General features: G+C 37.2%; 1 protein-coding gene across 7 annotated transcripts in view; it reads right to left on the bottom strand.

Moving 5' to 3' along the window:
- Ufd4 (ubiquitin fusion-degradation 4-like) overlaps positions 1–23,518 on the bottom strand; it is a 716,632-nt gene that overhangs the window by 234,402 nt on the left and 458,712 nt on the right. For all 7 annotated transcript variants that reach the window (XM_067153526.2, XM_067153530.2, XM_067153527.2 and 4 more), the window contains 2 exons: positions 21,030–21,161; positions 4,796–5,070 (listed from right to left, as the gene is read on the bottom strand). In XM_067153526.2, the coding sequence (XP_067009627.1) occupies positions 4,796–5,070; positions 21,030–21,161 (407 nt within the window). The remainder of the gene's footprint in view (positions 1–4,795; positions 5,071–21,029; positions 21,162–23,518) is intronic.

Genomic DNA, 23,518 nt, shown 5'->3' with positions numbered 1-23,518 from the left:
CTATACACAAATTCTTCTTCGTTCATTATGGTTCAACAGGAACACCACTGTTGAGCCAGTTCTCAATCTCTTTTACTGTGAAGGATCTCTCACTACCCTTAATCAGTGCTTCGTGACAGTCTTTTATTTCGATGTCCTTACTCTCAAGTTCAATATTGCTTTTTTATAAAATTTTATTCCATGCATTGGCCAATGTAGAGTGTGCTATCTATGTCTTTCATCGCAGCCACAAAATTGAAGATCATCGATCTGAGGTTGAAGATGTATTTTGCAGTGTGTTTTTTCTCCTCACCTGACGTTACCATCTCCAGATTTTTCAATTTCAAAGACTTCAGACAGCAAGCTCTTATTATACAACCTCCTTGCAGTATAGATGATGTTTAAGTCCATCGGTTGCAGTAATGAAGTTGTATCAGGTGGTAAAGATAGTCATCTGATGTTCACTGTCTACATTTCACGGCTTTTATCCAGATAAGAAGGTGCATTATCCAATAATATTATGGCTAACGTTTTACTTTTGAATCCATTTGATATATTCATACTCCAGGAAGAGACATTTTTATTAGCCCTTGACCATATAATATAGTCTTGGTAACTGTAACAATCTTTAAACACATGGCTCCCATCTGCATTAACACAAACAATGCAGAAACACGTTCTTTGTTTATCCTCCACCAAGGAGAGTTTCCTAAGGACTTTGATGCTCTTGTATTATCAGGCAGGGTACGCCAACACAATCCATTTCTTCAGCATTATACACTCGACTTAAAATGTAACCCCTCTCCTTTTATCACAGTATGTAGTCTTTGCCTGCATAGTTCTACAGCACTTGCATCTGTACTTAGACTCTCTCCACACCTTTCTCTGTTCACTATGTTGTGGTGTTTGCAGAATCTAGACAGGCAGCCAACACTAGCTGTAAATCCATTTAAACCAAGTTGTTTTGCCAGGCATTTGGCTGCAGCTTGGAATTCAACATCTTGCAATGCTATTCTAGAATTATATTTTTCGCACCACTTAAAACACTCCCAACATACAACTTTTAGTCCGCTGGCAGCCACATGTGTTTAATTCGATAGACTTTATGACTCATTAATAAGAGATTAAAATGAAGGACCAACTATTCAATACCATTTAATATGTCATATTACTTATACAAGGTGGCACAGGTTTCAACCCCATTGTTTTATGTTTTTACTTTCCTGATGATGTTGCCAATTTATTGAATGGCATTGTACACCTTAAACTGTCAAATTACCACTCTATAGAACAACTTTTAACCCCATTTTGAAACCGGTCCCACTGTATAAGTGATTTGACTTCATATTAAATGGTATTGAAAAGGTGGACCTTCATTTTAATTTCATATTAATGTGAATGTTTAACATGTTTAGAATACAGGCACTGCAAGGAGTGCTCCAAGGTGGTTCTAGAAGAGAAAAAGAAATGCTGGCAAAAATTCACTGAATCTCTGCAAAAAGATACAACCAGAAGCAAAAAAGATCTTATTCCAGTGGGTTAAAAAAGAAGAAAAACCTACATGAAGGTGCTAACTTCATTAAAAATGAACAGGAGGAGGTGACGACACAGAAGCAGGATACATTACAGAGATGGGGAAAATACTCTGAACAGCTTTACAATGTGCAAAATATCTCGGTACATGGAGAAATCGAAGAACCAGATTTAGTGCAGATGGAAGATAAGGAAAACTAGGTATCCATGGCAGAGATTGAGTGGACCACTAAAAGAATGAAACAAGGCAAGGCAGCAGGAATGAACAAGGTCACCATAGAAATGATAATAGCAGCAGGAGCAGTTGGACTACAGTGGTTCCACAGACTCTTCAGGGTGATATAGAGAGAAAAGAATGTTCCAAAAGAGTGGACTAAAGGAGTCATTATACTGATTTTCAAGAAAGGAGACAGAAAGAAATAAAATCCACAGCCTGTTTCCAGTCATTCGACCGGGTCAGGAATGGAATGAATAAAGCCCCCATCTAGCAGTGATGATAGGAATTGTGCCGGCTGCCGAAGCGTGTCGCACTCCTTTGGGGCAATGATTAATGAATGACAGATGAAATGGTATTGGAGAGTGTTGCTGGAATGAAATATGACAGGGAAAAGTAGAGTACCTGGAGAAAAAAAAAGGAGACAGGAAGCAATGTGAAAATTACAGAGGAGTAACACACACAGCTAAGATACTTGAAAGAATCTTGGATAAACGAATAAGAGACAGTGTAGAGGGAAAATTGGCAGAACACCAGTATGGATTCAGAAGAGGCAGGTCCACATATGACCCAATATTTACACAGCATCAAATGATGGAAAGGTATAGGGAATATGGAAAGGACATAGTAGTAACGTTTCTAGATATTGAAAAGGCATATGACAGTGTCCCAAGGAATTTGGTATGGAAAACATTGACAGAGGCACAGATTGGGAATGAAACAATGCAGATGGTAATAGCATTTTACCAAAATTGCAAAAGTTGTGTTAGAACCAAAGTGGGTCAAACTGAATGGTTCAGAGTTGAGACAGGCTTAAGACAGGGAATAGTATTGTCTCCCTTACTCTTCATTACCATCACAGATAGAATTCTACATAATATCAAGGAGAAGATGATGGGTGAACAAGTAATGTCTATGTTTGCTGATGACGTAGTTTGGGGAGATAATGAAGAGGAAGTACAGACACAAGTTGATTTATGGAATGAGGAGATAAGAAATTTTGGAATGAAGATTAGTACTGCGAAAAGCAAGACTTTGATTATGACAAGAGGTAACAGAAAATCCAGGGGAGTGATAAAAATAGGAAATGGACCTCTTGAAGTAGTGAAACATTTTTAATATTTGAGCAATGTGATGTCATTTGGATGTAGAAATTGATTTAAGAATACAGCAGTCTGCAAGTTTCTATGAGTGTGTGAGACACATTGTATGGAACAAAGATGTGCCAATGAAGTGCAAGAAGGTTTTATACTCGTCCTATTAAAGACCTATACTGACCTATGCTTCAGCAGCCAGGACATTGATTAAGCGGAACCAAAGTAAGATACAAGCAGCTGGAATGAGGCTCTTGAGGAGCATACAGGAAAAGACAAGACGAGATAGAATACAAAATGAGGAAATAAGCAGATGTGTGGGAGTGTGAAAACTTCAAGAAGAGATTGATATAGCAAAGCTAAAATGGTTTGGACACATAATGAGAATGCCCGGAGAGAGAATACCAAAGAAAACATTCATGGATACAGAGACTGGAAAGAGGCCTAGGGGACGGCCTAGAATGAGATGGGGGAGCTCTGTTGTGGACTGTATTGCAAATAGAGGAGTCGATAGCAATGAAGTACTAGAAGATGAATGGTGGAAAGATCGATTAAACTGGAGGGCTTTGGTACACTGTCCTACCCAGAGAGAATCCGGAAAAGGGAAAGGATGAAGATGATTAACGTGAATGTTTGTCAATACGGATCATGAAAAGTTTATATCGTAAGAGACTTTTTGTCTGCATTCTACTTCACAGCAAATGAAAAAAAGTTTTCTTTTTTCTCTTTTTTTATATCAGAAATGGTTTGTTTAGTGATTCAAAATCTATCAATCAAGCAAGCACACTCTCTCCCCGAAGATTTTCGAACCCTTCCATTTTTTCTCTCTGATTAGTGTTAGAGGATGGTTGCCTACTTGTAGTTCCTCTTCAAACAATAATCACCACCACCACTTTCCGAAGATTTTTAATTTCTCATGCAAAGCACTTGCTTTAGAATCTTCCTTACTTGACAATTTTGCCAATTTATTGAATGACACTGTACACCTTCAACTGTCAAATTAGCATTGTACAGAACAAATGGTGTTAAACTGAAACACAGGAGAGTGAAAGTTAATTTTCCGAAGGGCGAGCAGTTGTATAGCTTGGCAGCCAAGGACAAGGTTGCCAGATACCGTTACAATTATCTTGGAAATACAAAATATACTACACGGAAACTTAGGCTATGCCATACAAGAACATTTTAGTTTGTTTTCAAGGTTTCTTTTTGAATAGCCTACCTGTCAGATTAAGTGATATCTCGATTAACAGGTTCCAGATTAGTAAGGTCTTACTGTATTTCCAAATAAACCTTACTTAATAACTAAACTAAATCATCATCATAGCTAATACCACCAATTCCTAATTAACTGCAAATCTAAACAATTAAAATTTTCCAAAATTTACAAAATCTGAACCATTATCTTAATCATTTTGAACACTATATTTTTTATACTTGAAACACAATACAAAAGTACTTCTTGAAATCACAAACTTCATGAACTGAAAGTGGTTACTCCACCACGTTTCTAACTAAAATAGCTTCATACAAGCAATAAATTCATATTCAGGAAGATTTTTAAAAATATGTCTTGATTAAGTGATGTCCGGTTTAAAGGGGTCCAGATTAAGGAGGTTTTACTGTCTTCTAAATAAACTTTACACAGCTAAGTCAAGTCAATGTCATCATCAAATTACCTCAGGACATCACATTCACAACTACTGTCAATGATCGGCAAATCTAAATAATTTCAATTTCTCAAAATTTAAGAAATTTTAACCTATTATTTCACTTCACTATATTCTTTATTCTGTACACACTATACTGTATGATAATACTTCTTGAAATCATAACTTCATGAACTGAAAGGGGTTCATTCCACAACATTTCTAATTCCTTTAACACAAGCAATAGATCAGTGTTCAGGAAGAATCAGCAACATAAAACTCTCATCCTATGAAACTACAGAAATAATCCAACCAAAAGTGAAACTTACTTTCCATTTGTGCCAATCCAGTAAATTATACCATTTTCATCAAAGTCATGCTGGTGGCGAAAGACTAATTTCTGTCCCTCTTTGAGCTTGCGCACAAAAGCGAAGGTTGAGCGTTCATAGTCATACCACTGCTTGGCAACCATTTTGAGCAAATAACGTTCCAGTTGCACAACTGTGCTCAGAGGTTCCATCTTAAGGCTCCGCCCAGTCCGGTCAATCAACGAGCTCTCTCCAGGTGCCTTTTCAAGACGAAATCTCAAACGTCTTGTCAGGATCTAAAGCAACAATAAATCAGCTTATTACATTCCCTCCATGCCATCAATTGAAAAGTAATTTCAGTAATATTCTTAAGATAAAAAGTAATTTTTTGGTCTGCCTATAAACCAGTTCTGGTTGTGAATACTTTCCCTGCAGCACCTGTGTCTCAAGTGTGTGCATACTCACTCTATTTGCTTATCTTTTAGCAAGGCATGCACACCATTTAGAAGCAAATCATGTTTACATTTGATGTGTTTACAATGTTCAACACTTATAGGACCCCAATGATGATGTAGTGTCCATGCTCACTCATGCGAAGACGACCATCCAACGATATATTGTCAATGGACACACTAAGATGATCAGTTGGTGATATTTAATCAATGTAATTATAAACTACAAGTCATGTGCAGAGAGAGAGAGAGCAACAAGAAAATGAACACATAATAGGACAAACAGAATGACAGGTCAGTGTGAGAAGAAGTATTAACTGATGTCTATAAATGTCTAGAATTTCTAAAAAATTCAATTTATCCCTTTTGAATGAGTGTGCAAAATGGTGAGAGAATCCTGCATGTTTGATACCTCATGCCCTGTGACACTGTAATCGTACAGAATTCCAACACCATGTGAAGTCAATTTTAGTATTTACAGCAATATTTACACCAGGTTACAGGATATGTATTTAATGTATATATTACCAGTATCGTATATTTCATTGTAGGAATACCATAGGTATTTATTAATGTATCACAAACATTATTTAGTTATTATAAGAACTGTGTGTTAAATTGGTGGCATTCTGTGGCACCAAAAGTTGGGAATCTTGGTTAAGCGAAATAAAGCGCAGGTTGTGTAAGATATTGGTTTGTTCAACGTGACGCATGACTTCCAACAGTTTTCAAGGCAAAGGTACGCCAATGTTGAACGTCAAAATTTTAAAAATGGCGTACCACATGACAAATGGAAGATATGATTAGCTAGGACAGAAAACCATGTGACTTGAAGGGTTTATTTTATGACTGGTGTAATGGAGTTTGAATTACTCCATTACCTTAGAACTATATATATTTGATTCCATTTATATTTTAATATTATGGTGTGCGTGTCCACGAATTAAGAGTTCGAGATACCATGGTCCCTTCTCGGATTTGCGCACGGGGAGCCATCTTGCGGTGGACTTGGTTATAGAAACACGAGGTGGCTAGTGTGTGCTGCGATCTGTCTGCGAAACATGAAGTCTACCTGGCGGGGGACCGTGCTCGACAATGATGTCTGAGCGTTTTTGTTTTTTTAATTCTTGGGACTGAATTGAAGAGACGCTCTGAAGCTAAGCTCTTGGTTGTGGTTTAACGACAAGTTAATTTGTTCAAGAAAAGAAGATGTTGGTGAATTTCGATCCGGGTTAATGGATTTCCACTTGAGCGTTAGGCTCGAAGTCTGGTTTGTTCCTTTTGAAAAGATTATTCACTTCTAACTATCCGACCTCGTAAGTAGATTCATTTGTACTTCTAAACTGGTTGATCTCGCCGAAGAAACTACTATTTATGACGTTTGAAGACATGGAGAAAATTTATGGCTATGATATCTGAGAAATGGAATATTTGATGTTTCGGACATTTGTTTTGAGCATTTAAAGTGAAGGACTTTTCCTACTGGTCTTGTTATGAGCTTGTAAGATTCAATCTAGGTTTGGGGTTTCAAGGTTCGATGGTAACTATGATATTAATTTTAACTTTTGGTTCTGTTACTTAAGGTTTCATGCGCATGAAACAAGATTTTATATTTGGGGAGCTCCTCACTATGGTAAATATGTATGTAGTATCGGTGCAACCTAATTCATTTTTCTTATTTTCCTTTAAATAATAATAATAATTATTTGATTACTAAATTTTTCAAACCTATTCGAGGGTGTTAGGTAATGTTGGAATATTGTTAAGATGAAAACCTTTCTATGGTTAACTCGGTACTGGTGTAGCCATTTTGAATTATGGTGACTGTGTTTTGTTACTGTACGATGTAATAGAATGCACATGTGGGTGGGCGTTGTCCTGTTGCCTGTGACAGCCGAGGATCTGAGATGATTATTGACGGCTAGAACCGTGTGCTGTGATGGTCTTGATTTTGCCGCCTAATGGTGGACCGGTTGCTGTTTTGTGATATTCTAGTGATTTAAGTTTCGGTCTCTGGTGTAATTTTCTCTTAGTTAATCCTTCTTGTGGATCATGTACCTTCATTTGGATTATTTCTTGAAGATTACTAAAGTAATATTGGGTTGGTAGGGTATGACCGAGATTGTCATTGGAGAAGTTTTCATCTTCAAGATTGTAACTGTGAATTTAAAGATTTTAATTGTCATTTGATTCTCTTTAATTAATGCATCGACCTTGATGGTTTAATTTTCAGTTAATTTTTCCTTTTAATTGATCCAGTTGCAACATTTAAATTTTAAATCAATTGTAGTTAGAGAGGTCGGTTATTTTTCTTTAGAAGATTTTGTTAATTAAAGTTTTCTTTCTTTCAAATTTATTCAGAAGTTATTATTCCAGTCTTTAGCTAATTTAATTTGTTTTATTGATTCGCCTGGCCTCTTGGCCCTGTTGCTTCTACAAATTGCGACGACCTTCTATTGGGATTGCACGGTAAGTGATGTGGTACCTATTATTCTTGTTTTTCTTGGTACAATCCCTGGTCGTGCTATACGCTCTACCTTCGTATTACATGTGGTGAGAACTGGTTTGCCGGAAGGTGGTTTTATTGGTCTTAATTGTTTGAGATGTTGTAATCAGTGGATTGTCCTATTTGAAGTGTGCGATGTTCAGACCTGTTGAATGCTGCTTGTGTCTGTGGCTTGGATAATCGTGTCTCGTCGATGGAACATCTGGTTGGGACATCCGACAGGCTTAGGTATCATTACATGTTATATAGAAGTCTGCTATGAAGTACTAAGCCATTATACTTAGCTGAATGTAACGTATGGTTTCACTGTGAAAACTAACCATGAACTTACCAGGAAAGTTATCAGCGAGTTTGGCGAGGTATGGTGGTATTTAACTTCAACTTTGAGATGGTGTATCAGGTTATGAGGCTGAGGTTCGTGTTCCAGCTATTCAGACTAGTCAGATTATATATGGTATATAAATTCAAGCTAAGAAGAAGATATTGTACAAATATGTACCGTGGAGTTTAGCGTGTTAAGGGACGGAGAAACACCTAATGTACTCTTTATTTCATAGCAAGGTCATCGCACCAGCTAATTTAATTAAGTAATTATGTCGTAAATTCAGCGCCGATTGTGAATAATAAGAGAAAACCGTGTATTCCTTATGTTGTAATTTGTGTTGTCATGTGGATGGAGGTGGATGGTAGTGGTATGCTATAGGTATACCAAAGCAGTTAATTTTAAGTGTGCATTTCCTACACTGTTGTTTTTGCTGTTGTGTGTTGGGAAGGTGGATGGTAGCTTATTGGTAAATTACAGGAATACTGACGTGGTTAATTTTGAAAGTATATTTATATATTTTAATTTGCATTGTGTCATTTCAGAATGTAGTATAACCTAGCCAGTATATCCTCATACCTTTTCTGTTCAACATGCCGTCAGGTCAGATAATAATAATAATAATAATAATAATAATAATAATAATAATAATAATAATAATAATAATAATAATAATAATAATAATAATAATAGTGTGGCCTCAGTTCCCGTGTGCAAACATTTCAATTTGACGCCATCTTGCTGTCTACTCGTCAATTCCAACGTTCTGTTTTACTCTAGCCCACTAGATGGCAGACCGAGTAAACCAAAACTCTCTTGTATGTCTATGGCTGAGTTTAATGAATTTTGTCGGGTAAACACCAAATGTGTCACCCGAGATCTTTTACATGCCGAGATCGTACGACATGGAGTGTCAAATGGACTTTCATCGCCCTTCAAAAATCCGACCACCTCTGCCGGGTCTGAACCCGCTGTCTTGGGATCCAGAGGCCGACACTCTACCACTGATCCACAGAGGCAGCTGTCAGGTCAGGTAAGAGTGTCAGAATATTGGGCAGCCTATGACCCAAACCTGGAAGATATATTAATCTTATGTTAAGTTCATATCGTTTATCATCAAGTACACTGGCGCCCAATGGTATTAAGTACAGTAGAAGTCCGCTATAGCATGTACAGCATGTAACGAGAACCCCGTTATACTGACAATATTTTGCTGTCCCTTCAAAATTCCTATAATAAATCTGTGTATTATCCTTCGGTTATAGCGAGAGCCCTATCACTGACAAATCTGTTATTATGAGCGATTAAGCGCGCACGTGCGATTTTTCCGTTATCGATAATTATGCACCCCAGCGATTATGTTGCATGCAATCGATTATCTTCGATATCGTTTCCTCGCTATGTTCACTAGCGAGTTCTCTCGTCGACATTCAAAGGCGATGTTGGAGTCTGTTAGTAATACCCGTCGACCGCTGTTCCGTAAAGAAAATTCGAAATGAAGGAGAACATATTTTCGTAACAAATGCGTAAATAACTTGTCCGATAACAGTTCTTAACTCGTTAAAAATAAAGGCTGACTAAGCAATCGTTTAATTTTAATGCTAAATACTGCAATTAAGTAAAAATGGGATACACCTAGAGATATGGCAGAGTGCATAATTCATTTCACAGGTTAGTTTATATTTTCTCGCGTCTGGTTAAATTAGGGAAAACCGGGCGAGTTGGCCGTGCGTGTAGAGGCGCGCGGCTGTGAGCTTGCATCCGGGAGATAGTAGGTTCGAATCCCACTATCGGCAGCCCTGAAGATGGTTTTCCGTGGTTTCCCATTTTCACACCAGGCAAATGCTGGGGCTGTACCTTAAGGCCACGGCCACTTCCTTCCAACTCCTAGGCCTTTCCCATTCCATCGTCGCCATAAGACCTATCTGTGTCGGTGCGACGTAAAGCCCCTAGCAAAAAAAAAAAAAAAAAACAATAATAATAATAATAATTAGGGAAAGGTTATTTTCATGTAAGTTTATAGCGAGAAGGTTATCATTTCTCTACTGGCGCTTGAAATATGTTTTCATCATATGTATAGTATGGTTAAGTTAGGATAGGGACGCTGTTTGAATAAGGAAACAAACGTTTGCCACAAAATGCGATCGATCATCTTTGGTACGGTATAGTTTTCTCACTATGTGCATTTGTGAGCTCTCTCGTCCATATTCGAAGGCAATGTTGGAGTCGATTAGTAATGCCTGACGACTGCTATTCTCTAAGGAAAATTCGAAATGAAAGAGGATAACAAGTTTTACGTAATTAATGTGTAAATAACGTGGCCGATAGCAGTTGTTAACCGGTTCAAAATAAAAGCTGAAGTAAACGATCTCTTAATTTTAATGTTATATACCGGTACTGAAATTAAGTAAGAATGTGATACACCTCACCACATATGGAAGAATACATCGCTGATTTCAGAGGATAATTCATACTTCTTCGCATCTAGTTAAATTTCGGAAAGGCTATTCACATGTAAATTTTAGCAAGGATAACTTTCTCTACATTTGTTTCAATTATGTTTCAAATCAAATCAAAATCTCTTTATTTGCAAATGAGGTGTCTACCTCGGTGGCAAATGGTACACAAATACATTACTGTCAAGCACTAAATATTAAAATAACAACAGAAGAAAATTTTTCCTATAATACAATATTATACAATTTATGCTAACAATGTTTTCTATTAAACACACAGCTCATCCTTAATAAATTTATATTACAAAATTCTACTTATAGTATCTCCTGTACTACTTACAAATATAGTCAACTAATATACAGTATGTGGAATTACTTCAAATGATACTATACAACTGGTATAACATTAATATTTACATTACATTTATTTATTTACTATTTTTTTGTTTTTGTTTTTTACCCGTTCTGGATCCTAAGTAGCATAACGACCTGCTGCGTCTTAACCAGAGCCCCTTTTGCCACCACTTTTCAGAGTTCCTGAAGGGCCTTCACAGCTACCGTAGCGGTCCCAGGGCCCTCGAAGTCCCCACTGTACTTCACCCCTACAGGCAGTCCCCTACTTTGGCTGTCCAAACTCCTTAGACCAGGGGATGGAATTAATTTATTCACACACATTTTTTTATTTACAATAACCTGCACTGGTCGAATGCCCTCTAACACTTCATTTATTTTCTCTGTTGCTGTTTATTCTCTTCTTGAATATCTGTACAGATTTTGGAAAAGGATCAAACACTACCCCTGGTAAACTGTTCCACTCCTTCACACCCTTCCCAATGAATGAAAATTTACCCCAATCGCTTCTGCTAAAATTCCTTCTAATTTTATATTTGTGGTCAGTCCTGCCGATATAATTATTTTCCAACTGAAGCCTCTCACGGATATCTCCCCATGCTTCTTCTCCTGTATAGGCTCTATATAATCCTATAAGTCTAGTTTTCTCCCTTCTCTTACTTAAAGTTTCCCACCCAAGTTCCTTTAACATTTCTGATACACTACTCTTTCTCCTGAAATCCCCTGTTACAAATCTTGCTGCTTTCCTCTGCACACTATCTATTTCTTTTATTAGGTATTCTTGGTGAGGATCCCAAACACTGTTTGCATATTCCAATAATGGACGAACCATACTCAAGTAACTTTTTTCTTTTAATTCTTTGTTGCACCCTTTAAGTAGCCTCATTATGACATGTAATGATCTGTATGCTTTCCCAACAATGTCATCAATATGACCCTTCCAGTGCAAATTACTTTCAAATCTCACACCTAAGTATTTGCACTTGCCATCTTTTGGGATAACTACCTCATCCAAAGTATATTCAAATTCAGTTTTAAAGCTCCTGTTTAAGTTGTAACAGTTGATTTGCCTCCATTAACCTTCATATTATTTTCTTCAACCCATTGTTGGATACTTTCAAGGTCCCTTTGTAATTCTGAACAATCCTCAATGTTGTTTATTTCCCTATAAACAATTATGTCATCTGCATACAATCCTATTTTTGATGTTATATTGTTCCCTAAATCATTTGCGTATATTATGAAAAGTAACGGACCGATTATACTACCCTGTGCAATTCCCTTCCAAACTTTCTCTTCCTGAGATACATTATTTCCTACTTTGACTTTCTGAACCCTTCAATTTAGAAATGCTTTTATCCAACGTGTAACCCTTATGTCCAATCCTATTCCCTCCAATTTCTTTAATAATATTCCATGTTCCACTCTATCAAAGGCTTTGGAAAGATCTATGGCTATGCAATCTAACTGACCTCCTGAATCCAACTGATCTGATATGTCCTGCTGAAATCCCACCAGTTGTGCCTCACAAGAAAATTTCTTTCTAAATCCATACTGGCTCCTCATGAACCAATTTTTATCATCACATATCCCTCTGATGTACTTTGATATTAAACTCTCCAGAATTTTAGAAACTATACTGGTCAGGCTGATTGGTCTGTAGTTCTCTGGTTTCCTTTTATCACCCTTTCCTTTATAAATTGGTATTATTATAGATTCCTTCCATTCCTTTGGTATTACACTATTATTTATGACATAGTCAAAGATAAATTTTAAATAAGGCACTATGTACCACCCCATTGTCTTTAATACCTCCCCAGTAATTTGATCACTTCCTGCTGCTTTTCCTCGCTGAAGCAGTTGGATTTCTCTGAAAATATCTTCGTTTGTGAATGAGAAGCTTCTTGTTTCCCTCTGTCTTTCTCCCTCTCTATCTTCTGTTTCGGTTTCCAACTCTTGACAATCATCTACTGAATCTCTAAATTCCCTACTAAATAGGTTTGCTTTCTCAGTATCTGTTAAATAGTGTTCACCTCCTTCTCCCACCATTGTAGGAATTTGGATTCCTTTTCCTTTTTGATTCCTGATATATGAATACAGCTCTTTCCATTTCCCTTTGTGGTCATTACCCTCTTGAAGTATGCCATTCATATAATTCTCTTTTGCTTCCTTTTTCACTCTATTCAGTTCCCTCATTAGCTGTTTTCTAGTTTCTCTACTCTCCCTACCCTCTTTGATTTTCCTGTTTACTATTCTACATTTTCTTTTTAATTTTCTTATTTCCCTTGTATAATAAACAGGGTCTGAGGTCATTTTACCCTTCTTAACAGGTACAAATCTCTTCTCTCCTTCCCAAATAATTCCTTTAAATTTAGCCCAAAGTGTATCCACGTTACTCCCTTCACTTATCCAACAACTGAATTGTGATTTAAGGTAAGTCCCACATTCATCAACTTTAGTTTTTCTGTACAATTTCTTGTCTTGTGTAACCCTCTTATTAAGCCTTTTTGGTACAAGTCCTACATCCATTATTACAGCCTTATGGTCTCCTATTCCTTCAATTACCTCAGTTTTATCAACAATTTCCCATGGTTTAACAAAGAATACATCTAGTAAGTTATTGAGACGAGTCGGTTCTTGTACTACTTGTGTAAATCCTCCCTCCCAAATTAACTTATTTGTCAGTTTCTGTTCATGGGCTTCACTTGCAGCTCCTTTCCATTCAACTTCAGGCAAATTTAGATCTCCCCCAATTATTACCATATCATTATTATTGTTTTTACGAGTATAATCTATTATTTTTTCAAAGATTTGCATGTCTCTTTCCTCTCTTCCAGGCCTGTATGTTCCTATAATTCCCACCTCCTTCATATTATCACAAACTAATTTTATCCCTAATATTTCATCCCTTTCATCGGTAAACCATTAGTGTGAACAGTAAGTTTCCTTCACCAGAATAAACACCCCCCCTCCCTTTTTATGTCCTTGGTCTCTACGATAGACTGTGTACCCTTCTGGAAATACTTCTCTATTGCCCACCCCTTCTTTCAACCACGATTCCACTCCTATCACCACATCAGTCTCATAAGATTCCATCAATGTACCGAATTTTTTATTTACTACACTTTGACAGTTTACCAAGAGCAATCTCAGACCCCCTTCCTCCCTAAAACTTGACTGTTGCAATTGGGTAACTTGAAATTCCTTACTATCCTGAGTTTCTTTTTCTAGTTGACTGAGCCAGCTTGAAGTACAGCTGGCTCTTTCTACTAGTTTTCCTGGTCAGTATTATAACTCAAGGGAGTTGCCTGTTTTACAGTACATATCTTAAGATTAATAAAATCTAGAACAATATTTGCTATCTTTCGTTTACCTGAATTGTTTAGATGGAGGCCATGTTTTGTATAAAAGTATCTCTCAAAACTGCTGCATTCAATAACCTGAGTATTCCGAAAATGTTTACAAATTTTAACAATAACTGTATTGACCTTGTCCACTTCAATGTTCACACACGAGTCTCTACTCAAATCATACCTGTGGGGCACGTTCACTACAAAAACGTCAGTGTGGGTCAGCTTCCCTAGTGTATGTTTAAGTTGTGATCTTACATTCTTTTCACCTCCGCACGCGCACACAAAATTCGATGACAATAAACGACAGCCTCTTTATTATACATCGCTAGCTGTGACAACCGGTTGTACAGTGTCTGTGTGTAACGTCACTGGATCTCGGAAAATAGTGAAGAGAAATGACATTCTATTAGCCTCTACAAAAACTTTTCTCAAATCTGCAGAATGACATCAAAACAAGTGAGCCTTCGAATTCTTAGAAAGGCCACGGCTAGTCAGTGGCAGAGTTATAACGCGTCTACTGTACCTGACTCTTAGTAAAATTGAATTTTATAGACAGCAAGAATATTTTCGTGATGGATAGTCGTAAAGATACGTGGAACAGGTATTGCCTGCAAATTTTCAACGGGTTCTCGTCGATATTAAGATGCCAATTTTAATGGTTATTAAACACTAGGAAATGTAGAATAATTGTGCAGCCGCAAGAAAATGTGGCATAAGCCTAACTAAAGCCAATATTTGGCATCAGCGTGAAGACAAAGATAAAATGCATTCAGTGGTCCACAACAAGGACGTTTTAAAGAGTCGAAAATGAAATTGTAAGGTACCGGTATGTGCACAAAAAACTCAAGGGTGGAAAGGCCATACCGTGGCGCAATAAACTCGTTCATTGATCTTCGACGTCTGCGATTAGGCCTATACAGTGCTAGCCGCTGAAGTTGGCCGAACCCGCCAAGCAAGACATGCGTGTAGCGGTGGCCGGTTATATCTGACGCTGAGTAAAAGTACCGTAACAGTTTTAGAGACAGCAAGAATATTTTCCTCACGGATCATCGTATTGTAGAGACGCATGGAATAGGTACTGCCTGCAAATTTTCAACGGATTCTCTTCGGTATTATGATGCCAATTTTAAGTTAATGGTCATCAAACCCATGGAAATAAAGAATCATTTTTCAGCCGCAAAAAATGCGGCACAACGAAAGCCAATGTTGGACTTCTAAAATAGTATTAAAATGCGTACTATACAACAAAGGCATTCATATGATTTTACAAAGCACTTTTTGCACCTGATTCAAATTTTTGAAGGGAAAAGTGGGGATCGTCTTGGATTCGGAGAAATACGGAACTGTAATTTTTTCAGAATGAAATTAAACACACACTTTCACGTAGTATTGCATTTCAAAAAATAACAAACAAGTAAGTCGTAGTGTGGATATCATCCGTGGAAACGCAAGTTTTGAACAAGCTGATTCTCGTTTCATCCGATTTTAATGTTTATGGGGAGTTTTCCAACTTTTATACAAAAACCGGATATAACGACAATCCGCTATAGCGAGTACATTTTCCACTGTTGTGAATTCTCGCTATAACGGACTTCTACTGTAAACGTACTGGGAAGTCCAGAAACCTGTAGATGCCACTTGGGTGCTACAGAGGTTTAGGTTTAATGTTGTTATTGTTGTTGTTGCTTTCACGGCGCGTATATATAGACATGATATAGGCTTTTGGATTTGTGCCATGTCAAGAAAATAAGGTGAAATTCTTTGTTTCGCAGAGAATTATGCTCTGTGTCATCAGAAGAAAATCTCGACTGTCCTCGAGAATTCACCTGATTTTCTTGACACGGCTTAAACCCAAAAGCCTATATCATCTCTATTATTATTATTATTATTATTATTATTATTATTATTATTATTATTATTATTATTATATGAGAGACACCCTGAGTGGAGCAGATTTAAAAGTAAATGTTGAAAGTTTGAGTCTTAGTAAGGTCGTGATCACGCTGTGGAGCTAGTGTTTGGTTGGTACCCGTGCAACATGTAGATGCACAGCAACTGCTGATTTGCTTACGTAGCCAAAGCACTGCGAGGTATTCTTGAAATCTGATGTCAAATCCTCTTCCAGTCTGCCTAACATAAAATGTACTATTTATTTCAAACATGCACAGTTTTTACAGGTGATTTTATATAGCCTACAATAGTCTGCTTGAGTTTATCTAGTGTATTGACTGAATGTGGTAGAATCTGACCCAGGTAGTTTATGGTTGAGAAGCTGATGAGTATACATGTTTCTTGAAGGCTCTGGCTATTTGGTATGGTATATTTCCAATGGACAGTATACTGTGATACTGCAAGTGGCGTTCATTTTCTTGCATTGATTTTTCTGCCGTTTTCTCCCTTATGTTCCTACGCATTTTATCTATCATTTGTGGATTGTACACATTTCTTGTGGCCATTTGCTTTATGAATTGAATTCCTTTAGTCCTACATATGTCAGGTAATGGTACTTTTAATGCTATACCGATATGAAGCATGGCTTGAAATAATGCAGTTTTTTAACGAGGTTGGGTGACATGAGGAGTTATGTATGGTTTTAGTGGTTGCTGTTGCTTTTCTGTAAACATTGAATTTGTGTGTCTCATTTGTGATTGTGATAGCGAGGTCCAGGAACTTAACTGATCAGTTGGTTTCATGTTCTACTGTGAAATTTAGGTTTCAGTGTAAGTTACTGAACAGCAGTCAGATCATAAGAGTTCATTTTTACTCCCACTGAATAGGATTAAGATGTCATCCACATATCTGTATAGTACATGATTTTATTTATGACGGTATCTTATAGCACGTATTTCACCGCATGATGATTGCATCCTTTATTTTCAATAAAATAATCATATTTTAAAATTTAATCGCATAATCATCATAAATTCAAATTTTCTTCATCAAGCTGCTTAAAAGGTAAATGGAACTACAATGTACATCGCATTTGAATGTGCAATTTAAATATGTATATGGCTTACGGGTAGTTTAGTAACACAGTCATGTTTGCAAGATGTCGTACAACGTATAAATATAAGTATAATAAATAAGTAAATAAATTTTTAAAAATAATACCACTATACATAAGACGCATGGTTTATCGGTAGTTTGACAACATCGTCACTAGACAATGTACAATTTATTCACCAGTGACAAAATACGTAAGGTTGTAAGTTATCGCTTGTCAGCAACATTGCCAGGAAATACCGGTGCCACACACACCTCTTTTCTAGCACGGCTTTCAAAGCCTTGCAACCAGGGGTCACTGGTAAACTGCGACAAAATGAGTCGCGTTTGTGTTTATTACGTACTCTCGTGCATGGCTCGCGCATACAGTGGAGGCTACAGTGCAGGCTACTTAGAGCCCCAGGAAGTGATACTATAAGAAACTTGGTCTCTCTTATAAAAATTGATGCCCGCTATGCTATCAGAACATACAGGGGTAGCTTTCTGCACTTTCACTCACTTTGATGTGTCTACAGTGCGCTTCATATCTGCTAAGTTTGAATGAAATCGTAATTTTTTTGTACTCAGTGTTTTAAGGAACGCCACAATATCACGTAGCAGGCACTGTGTAGAGAAGCAGAATCCACGAACACTGGCAATGCCGACAGCTGGCGAAAGAGCGTGGCTCATATACTCAATTCGTACGCACCGAAAAATACTGTCAATGCCGAAAAAACTGCATTTTTTAAAAATTCCGAGCCCAAACAGACTTATGGTTTAAAAGGAGAGAAGTGCCAGCTGGGAAAACATACAAGGGTTTTCCCACTGTACTGTGTAGCAATGCATGTGGAAGCGAGACTTCCTTCCCTCATCATAGGAAAGTTCGATAAGCCACAATGTTTTAAGCACATCGGCCACTTTCCGTGCAAGTACAAGGCATCTAAAAATGCAAACAGCACAGTAATCCAAAAGATAAAGCATTTGGACAGGGGATCCAGCATAATTTGTCCTCGTCTTTGAATCGTGTTTCTTTTTCTTTCACTGCTTGAGGTTATGTTTGCCTGTGTTTTATCCAAGTAAATCATTTGAATAATGTAAATGCACCTTCTTGGATACATTTTGGAAATAAGTTTGTTTTTTGTTTTTTTCCCATGGCATTTAAAAGGTTTAAACTGTGAATGAAGGTTAACTGCATGCAGTAACAGGGCTTAGAGTATTCTGTGATGCCCAAGGGTTGCCATTTCTGAATTACGAGTCGACAGTTAATTCAAAATCACGTAATTTGAAGTCCGATTCTTGCGTCCCACTGACTTTGAAATAAAGTTTTACTGTACTAGTAACCAACTGATGAGGCCTAACTGACACAACGGGGTGAAATGCTGGAAATCAGGAATGAGTTAGCTGGAAAACTTATAATTTCCAGTAACGGACCATTTAAATAGGAATTACGAATTTACTCATTCAGGACAAATATTTCAGGTTTCCTATGGGAATCAATATCAACATCATGGTCTAGAACAGGGATGGCGAACCTATGCCACGCGTGTCACTAGATGACACACGAACACGATTTCGGTGGCACACCACATGCACGCGTTAACATTTTTATATACGTATTGTGTTATAGACTATACAAACATCGTGCATCGTACAGTCATAGTGTTTCAGGTTTAAAACATAAATTCTAAATTCTAGTTCCATTCGGAAGTGCATTATGGCAACACCGATAGGTCCAGAAGTCAAGCGAGATAAATGTCAAATGCGGCCGGAGAGCCGTTCGCTCGCCCACATCAGTCAATTTTGGCTTGTGTGTGGTCACCAGCAGTGCGTAATTATTCTTATTGTTTTGAATTTTTTAAGACAAATAGTTGCCAAGAGATTATCCCAATTTTGAGATTTGGAGGAAATTTTACACTTTATTTCAAAACCTCATATTGCACAAATGAGTGATATTAAGGTCAATTTTTTTTTGTTTTTAGAAATTGACAGTTTACAAGTGGAGTTGGCTGAATTTCAAGAAAGCAGTATGTGGGTGAACAAATTCATATATTGGTTAAAATCGTGTCTGCTGTTGATGGTGAATATTCTCTCCAGAAGCCGCAGAACTTAATACTTGAACAGTGTAACAGCCTCCTACAAATGTTTTCGGCAATGAAGAAACTTGCTATAGCGCTACTTACTTTGTCTGGGTCATCGTACGTCTGCGAGTAGCTGTTTTCTACAATTAACGTTGTGAAGTCAATAGTTAGAAACGTCTTGGTTCAGACCTAAGTGCTTCTTGTGTGTTAATGAAGAAAAGAGGTTACAAACCTAACATAACTGACATGGCTACAAAGTTTCAACAACAAGTTTCACACTAAAGTTGAGAACGATATTCCACTAGAAGTTCTTTTGCAATATTAATATTTTTGATTTATATATATATTAATACTTAATGATGAAGGGTGTTACAATGGACGCTTATAATATTTCCTTTTATACAAATAATGTTGGCTATTCTTAAAACTTACATATTCAAAAATGTATTTTTACCGACTGGCAAAATACGACCACAGAACTTGCAATTAAATGTATTATTTTACACTATATATGTAATAATGTATTATGATGCATAATTTGGAATTAAGGATACAAGTCAGGGATAGGAATGTGGAGGGGATGGGTGTTTATAGCCATTCCAAAGAACATAACAACTGGCACAGTAGGCAGTTGAGAATAATAAACCATACTTAAAATGGCACACTAACTGGAAAAGGTTCGCCATCCCTGGTCTAGAATGTACAGATGCACGTGTTTGTGATAAGACATGGTTAGTGTAGACGTGTGCCAAAAACTCACGCACATAAACAAGCAATACAGACGCAGGCAGAAAATGAATTTTCTTAAAAACCATGAGTCATTCAAAAAAATTAATTCGAAGTTATGTAAGCGAATGTAAGTGAAGCAATTTCAGAAATGTTTATTGCGCCGATCTTCTTCAGTAAGGTCACGTACAGCACGAATGTCATCTGCAGTGATGCGTGTCCACGGTCGTCTTCGGTGGGACTCATTTTCCACCTCATACGCAAGCAGTCACTCTGTGGTGTATGACATCAAGACCACCACAAACATCCTCTTAAAGCCCCACGCATTTCCGTTCGCTACCAGAGCCACTAATTTAAAATTCCAGTTTATATTAGATGGACCTGGTATCTATCTCTTCCGCATTTGGTTCTGAACTCGCAAGTTTTTCCACTTTCAGTAGCGTTTATGCATTCCAAATCGCCATCTTCACACTGGTTTTAGAGGGATTTCACTTGGCAATGACCTGAGGAGCCCTTTTACCTCTCCTGCCAGATATTTGGTTCCAAAAACCATGGTCAGTAAGTCAATTCCTCATTCATGTAAATTACCATGGTTGCATTGTACTTGCAAAATCCTTAGGACCTTTAATGGAGTGGTTTCCCATTGCCTTCTCCATCTTATGTCATTAACCAACATGTGTTGGTTCTTCTGCCTTCAGTGCCAACTTCTCATCCTTAAGACAAAAGTGTCCCCTGACCTCAATTTCCTCACACCCTCAGAGGAGGCTGTTAACAACTTAAACAGTCAGCCACTCGGTCTTCTGGTAGCTGCCCTTTACTACAGGGAGGTATTACCGTGGACGTTTTCTCCTCTCGAACCTACAAGGATTCATAAGAATAACACTTTTCTTGATTATTTTAATAATAAAAAGACTATTAATCAAAAGTCATATGCTATGGCATCTACAGTTTAATGAAAAACCTAAACTGCCCGCAATTATAAAATCAAACACGTACGTAAGATAAGAACAAGACACTTCATTTACATACCTGAAGTCCATAACCAGATGCTTGAGTATCATATAAGTACACCGGTAGCTTCTCGATAGATTCCAGTACCGAGACCAACTTGTGGATGAGGATAACAGCAGAATTTACACTACCATTCTCACCATCCTTCTCCTGCAACCAAAAAATAGTTTTAACTAGCTGATGTACCCGTGCTTCGCTACGGAATTCTACATTATATACAGAATTCTATGTTAAGTAGTGTACACTTTGTGAGCAAGACTGTATTATATTGCATAGCAACGTTACCCTAGAAATGCAACGGGGAAGTCACCAAACGTCTTTTCTCATATGAAGACTGGGTTAGGGAATTTTCATTGTGATGGTAGGTCTGCTTGCCTACTCTGTCAAAATCAGGTTGGGGAGTTTTCATTATAATGGAAGACACTCACTCTCCACCTGCTTTTATACATTCTCAGAAAGACTGCCTTAGTGGTTTTCCCAAGTGAAATGAACTTAGGTCATTACAATGACGTCAGTAGGAATGGCACGATTAAAACCAATATGAAATACTCGATCAAATGAAAAACAACACATTTTCTCACTTTTAACGAACAGTACTATGCTGCCGATCTAACAGTCCAAAGTTCCAGAACTAGAATGGCCAAGCCGCACAGCCTTGATCCATGAACACCCTTCGTCTTTATATGTTCGGGGGGGTTGTCTAATAGGGGGGTGTCCCAGGAGAACAAATCTATGCCCTTTTACTAATCTCTTTCCTAGGAGTACCCGATGAGTCAGAAAATCTCATTTCATTACACTGGTGGCGGAAAAATCTATCTGACTTGGAGGCAAATTTTTCCTCCAAACCAGAGGAGAAAACCCCTCTTCACTGCTAATTTCGAACAAAATGAATGTAGAATTTAATGAAAGTGAAGAGGAAGAAGTTTTTCTTAAGTAATGTCTCTTTTCAGGGTTGAATTTTGAATTATTAATGAATTGTAGTGCTGTAATTTGGAATAGGCTTAAATTGTAATTCTAGACCAGGTCATACTACTATTACTAAGTGAGCCTCTGCCAAATCTGCACACTGCTCATTCAAAACAGCGCGTCAGAGTAGGAAGTGAATAGCTGGAATACTGATGAACCAGTGTGTTACGTACCAGCAGTATCAGACAATGTATGAAAGAGAGGAATGCCATGCTAAAGAAAACAGTTTTTTAACTCCCCAGCTCCTTCCCGCCAATATTGAGTCAGGCTGTTATACTCGGTATGCAACAGTAATCCCATCTATCAGAGTTGAGGGCACGATAAGAGGCAAAGGACATTACAACTAACAATGGTCAATGTAATGTTATTGTTGATCAATGTTATGCGCTTTCCATATTGTAAGCCTTCACATTTAGTTTTCTTCCGCCTCTGAAATACTACTCTTATCACAGTCGGTATGGTAAAACTGAATAAAACATAAATGATCGGAAATTGTATTCTCTATAACTTTTGTTATGTAGTATTTTTCTATAGGAGCAATAACGAAGGTATTTAAAAATTAAATTTTAGGCGCCTACCCCTAAACTACCATTTCACCCAGGTTCAGTAAAATTGTTTATAGCTTAGACTACAGTTCTTTCTTCCCCAACTCTATATACCGATTTTCATTAAATTCTGTTCACCCAGTTTCTCGTGGCTCGGCGTTGATATGGACTTCGCAACAAAAATCGAAATTCATGAATATCAGTGTTATCAAAGCTGGTACGGTAAAATAGTATAAGACATAAATGATCGGAAATTTAATTCTATGTAACTTTAGTTATGTAGTATTTATCGACAGGACCACTTAAAACATAAATATTTGAGAATTGAATTTTAGGCCTTCCCCTAAACTACCATTTCACTCAGCGTGAATAAAATGATTTATAGCCTAGATTGTAGTGGCTTATCCCCCGACTTTACATACCGATTTTCATTAAATTCTCTTCAGCCGTTTTCAAGTGATGCGTGTACATACATACATACATACATACATACATACATACATACATACATACATACATACATACATACATACATACATACATACATACATACATACATACATACATTACAGACAGACAGACAGACAGAAATTACGGAAAAGAAAAAAGTGTGTTTCCTTGTTACTGTGGACATGAACGATACAGAAATGCAATTTTTTTCAAATTCTGTGCAATGTACAGACAAAACTCTTATTTTATATATATAGATTACATTTTTCAACAGATTAGGAATGAAAACTTCCCTGGATGGAACTATATTTACTTTAGTGAGTGGAAAGGATATACAAATTTTCTTTTCAATAAAATATAGCCAAAAATGGTTATGATGTTTCTGTGGGGTCCGACAAAAGGTCATAAAGAAGAAAGTGCTAAAAAAATGAAATAGGACTGTGTTAAATTTAAAGTTAGGGTCGAACATAAAAGTAATTACGAAAAAAATAAAATATCTAAGTGTTTACAATTATAATTAATGAAATGAGAAGTAAAAAAAAAAAA

The sequence above is a fragment of the Anabrus simplex genome, chromosome 9 (genome assembly GCF_040414725.1).
Source record: "Anabrus simplex isolate iqAnaSimp1 chromosome 9, ASM4041472v1, whole genome shotgun sequence".
Taxonomy (NCBI): domain Eukaryota; kingdom Metazoa; phylum Arthropoda; class Insecta; order Orthoptera; family Tettigoniidae; genus Anabrus; species Anabrus simplex.
The sequence above is the reverse complement of the archived record's forward strand: the minus strand, read 5'-3'. Positions and strand labels throughout refer to the sequence as shown.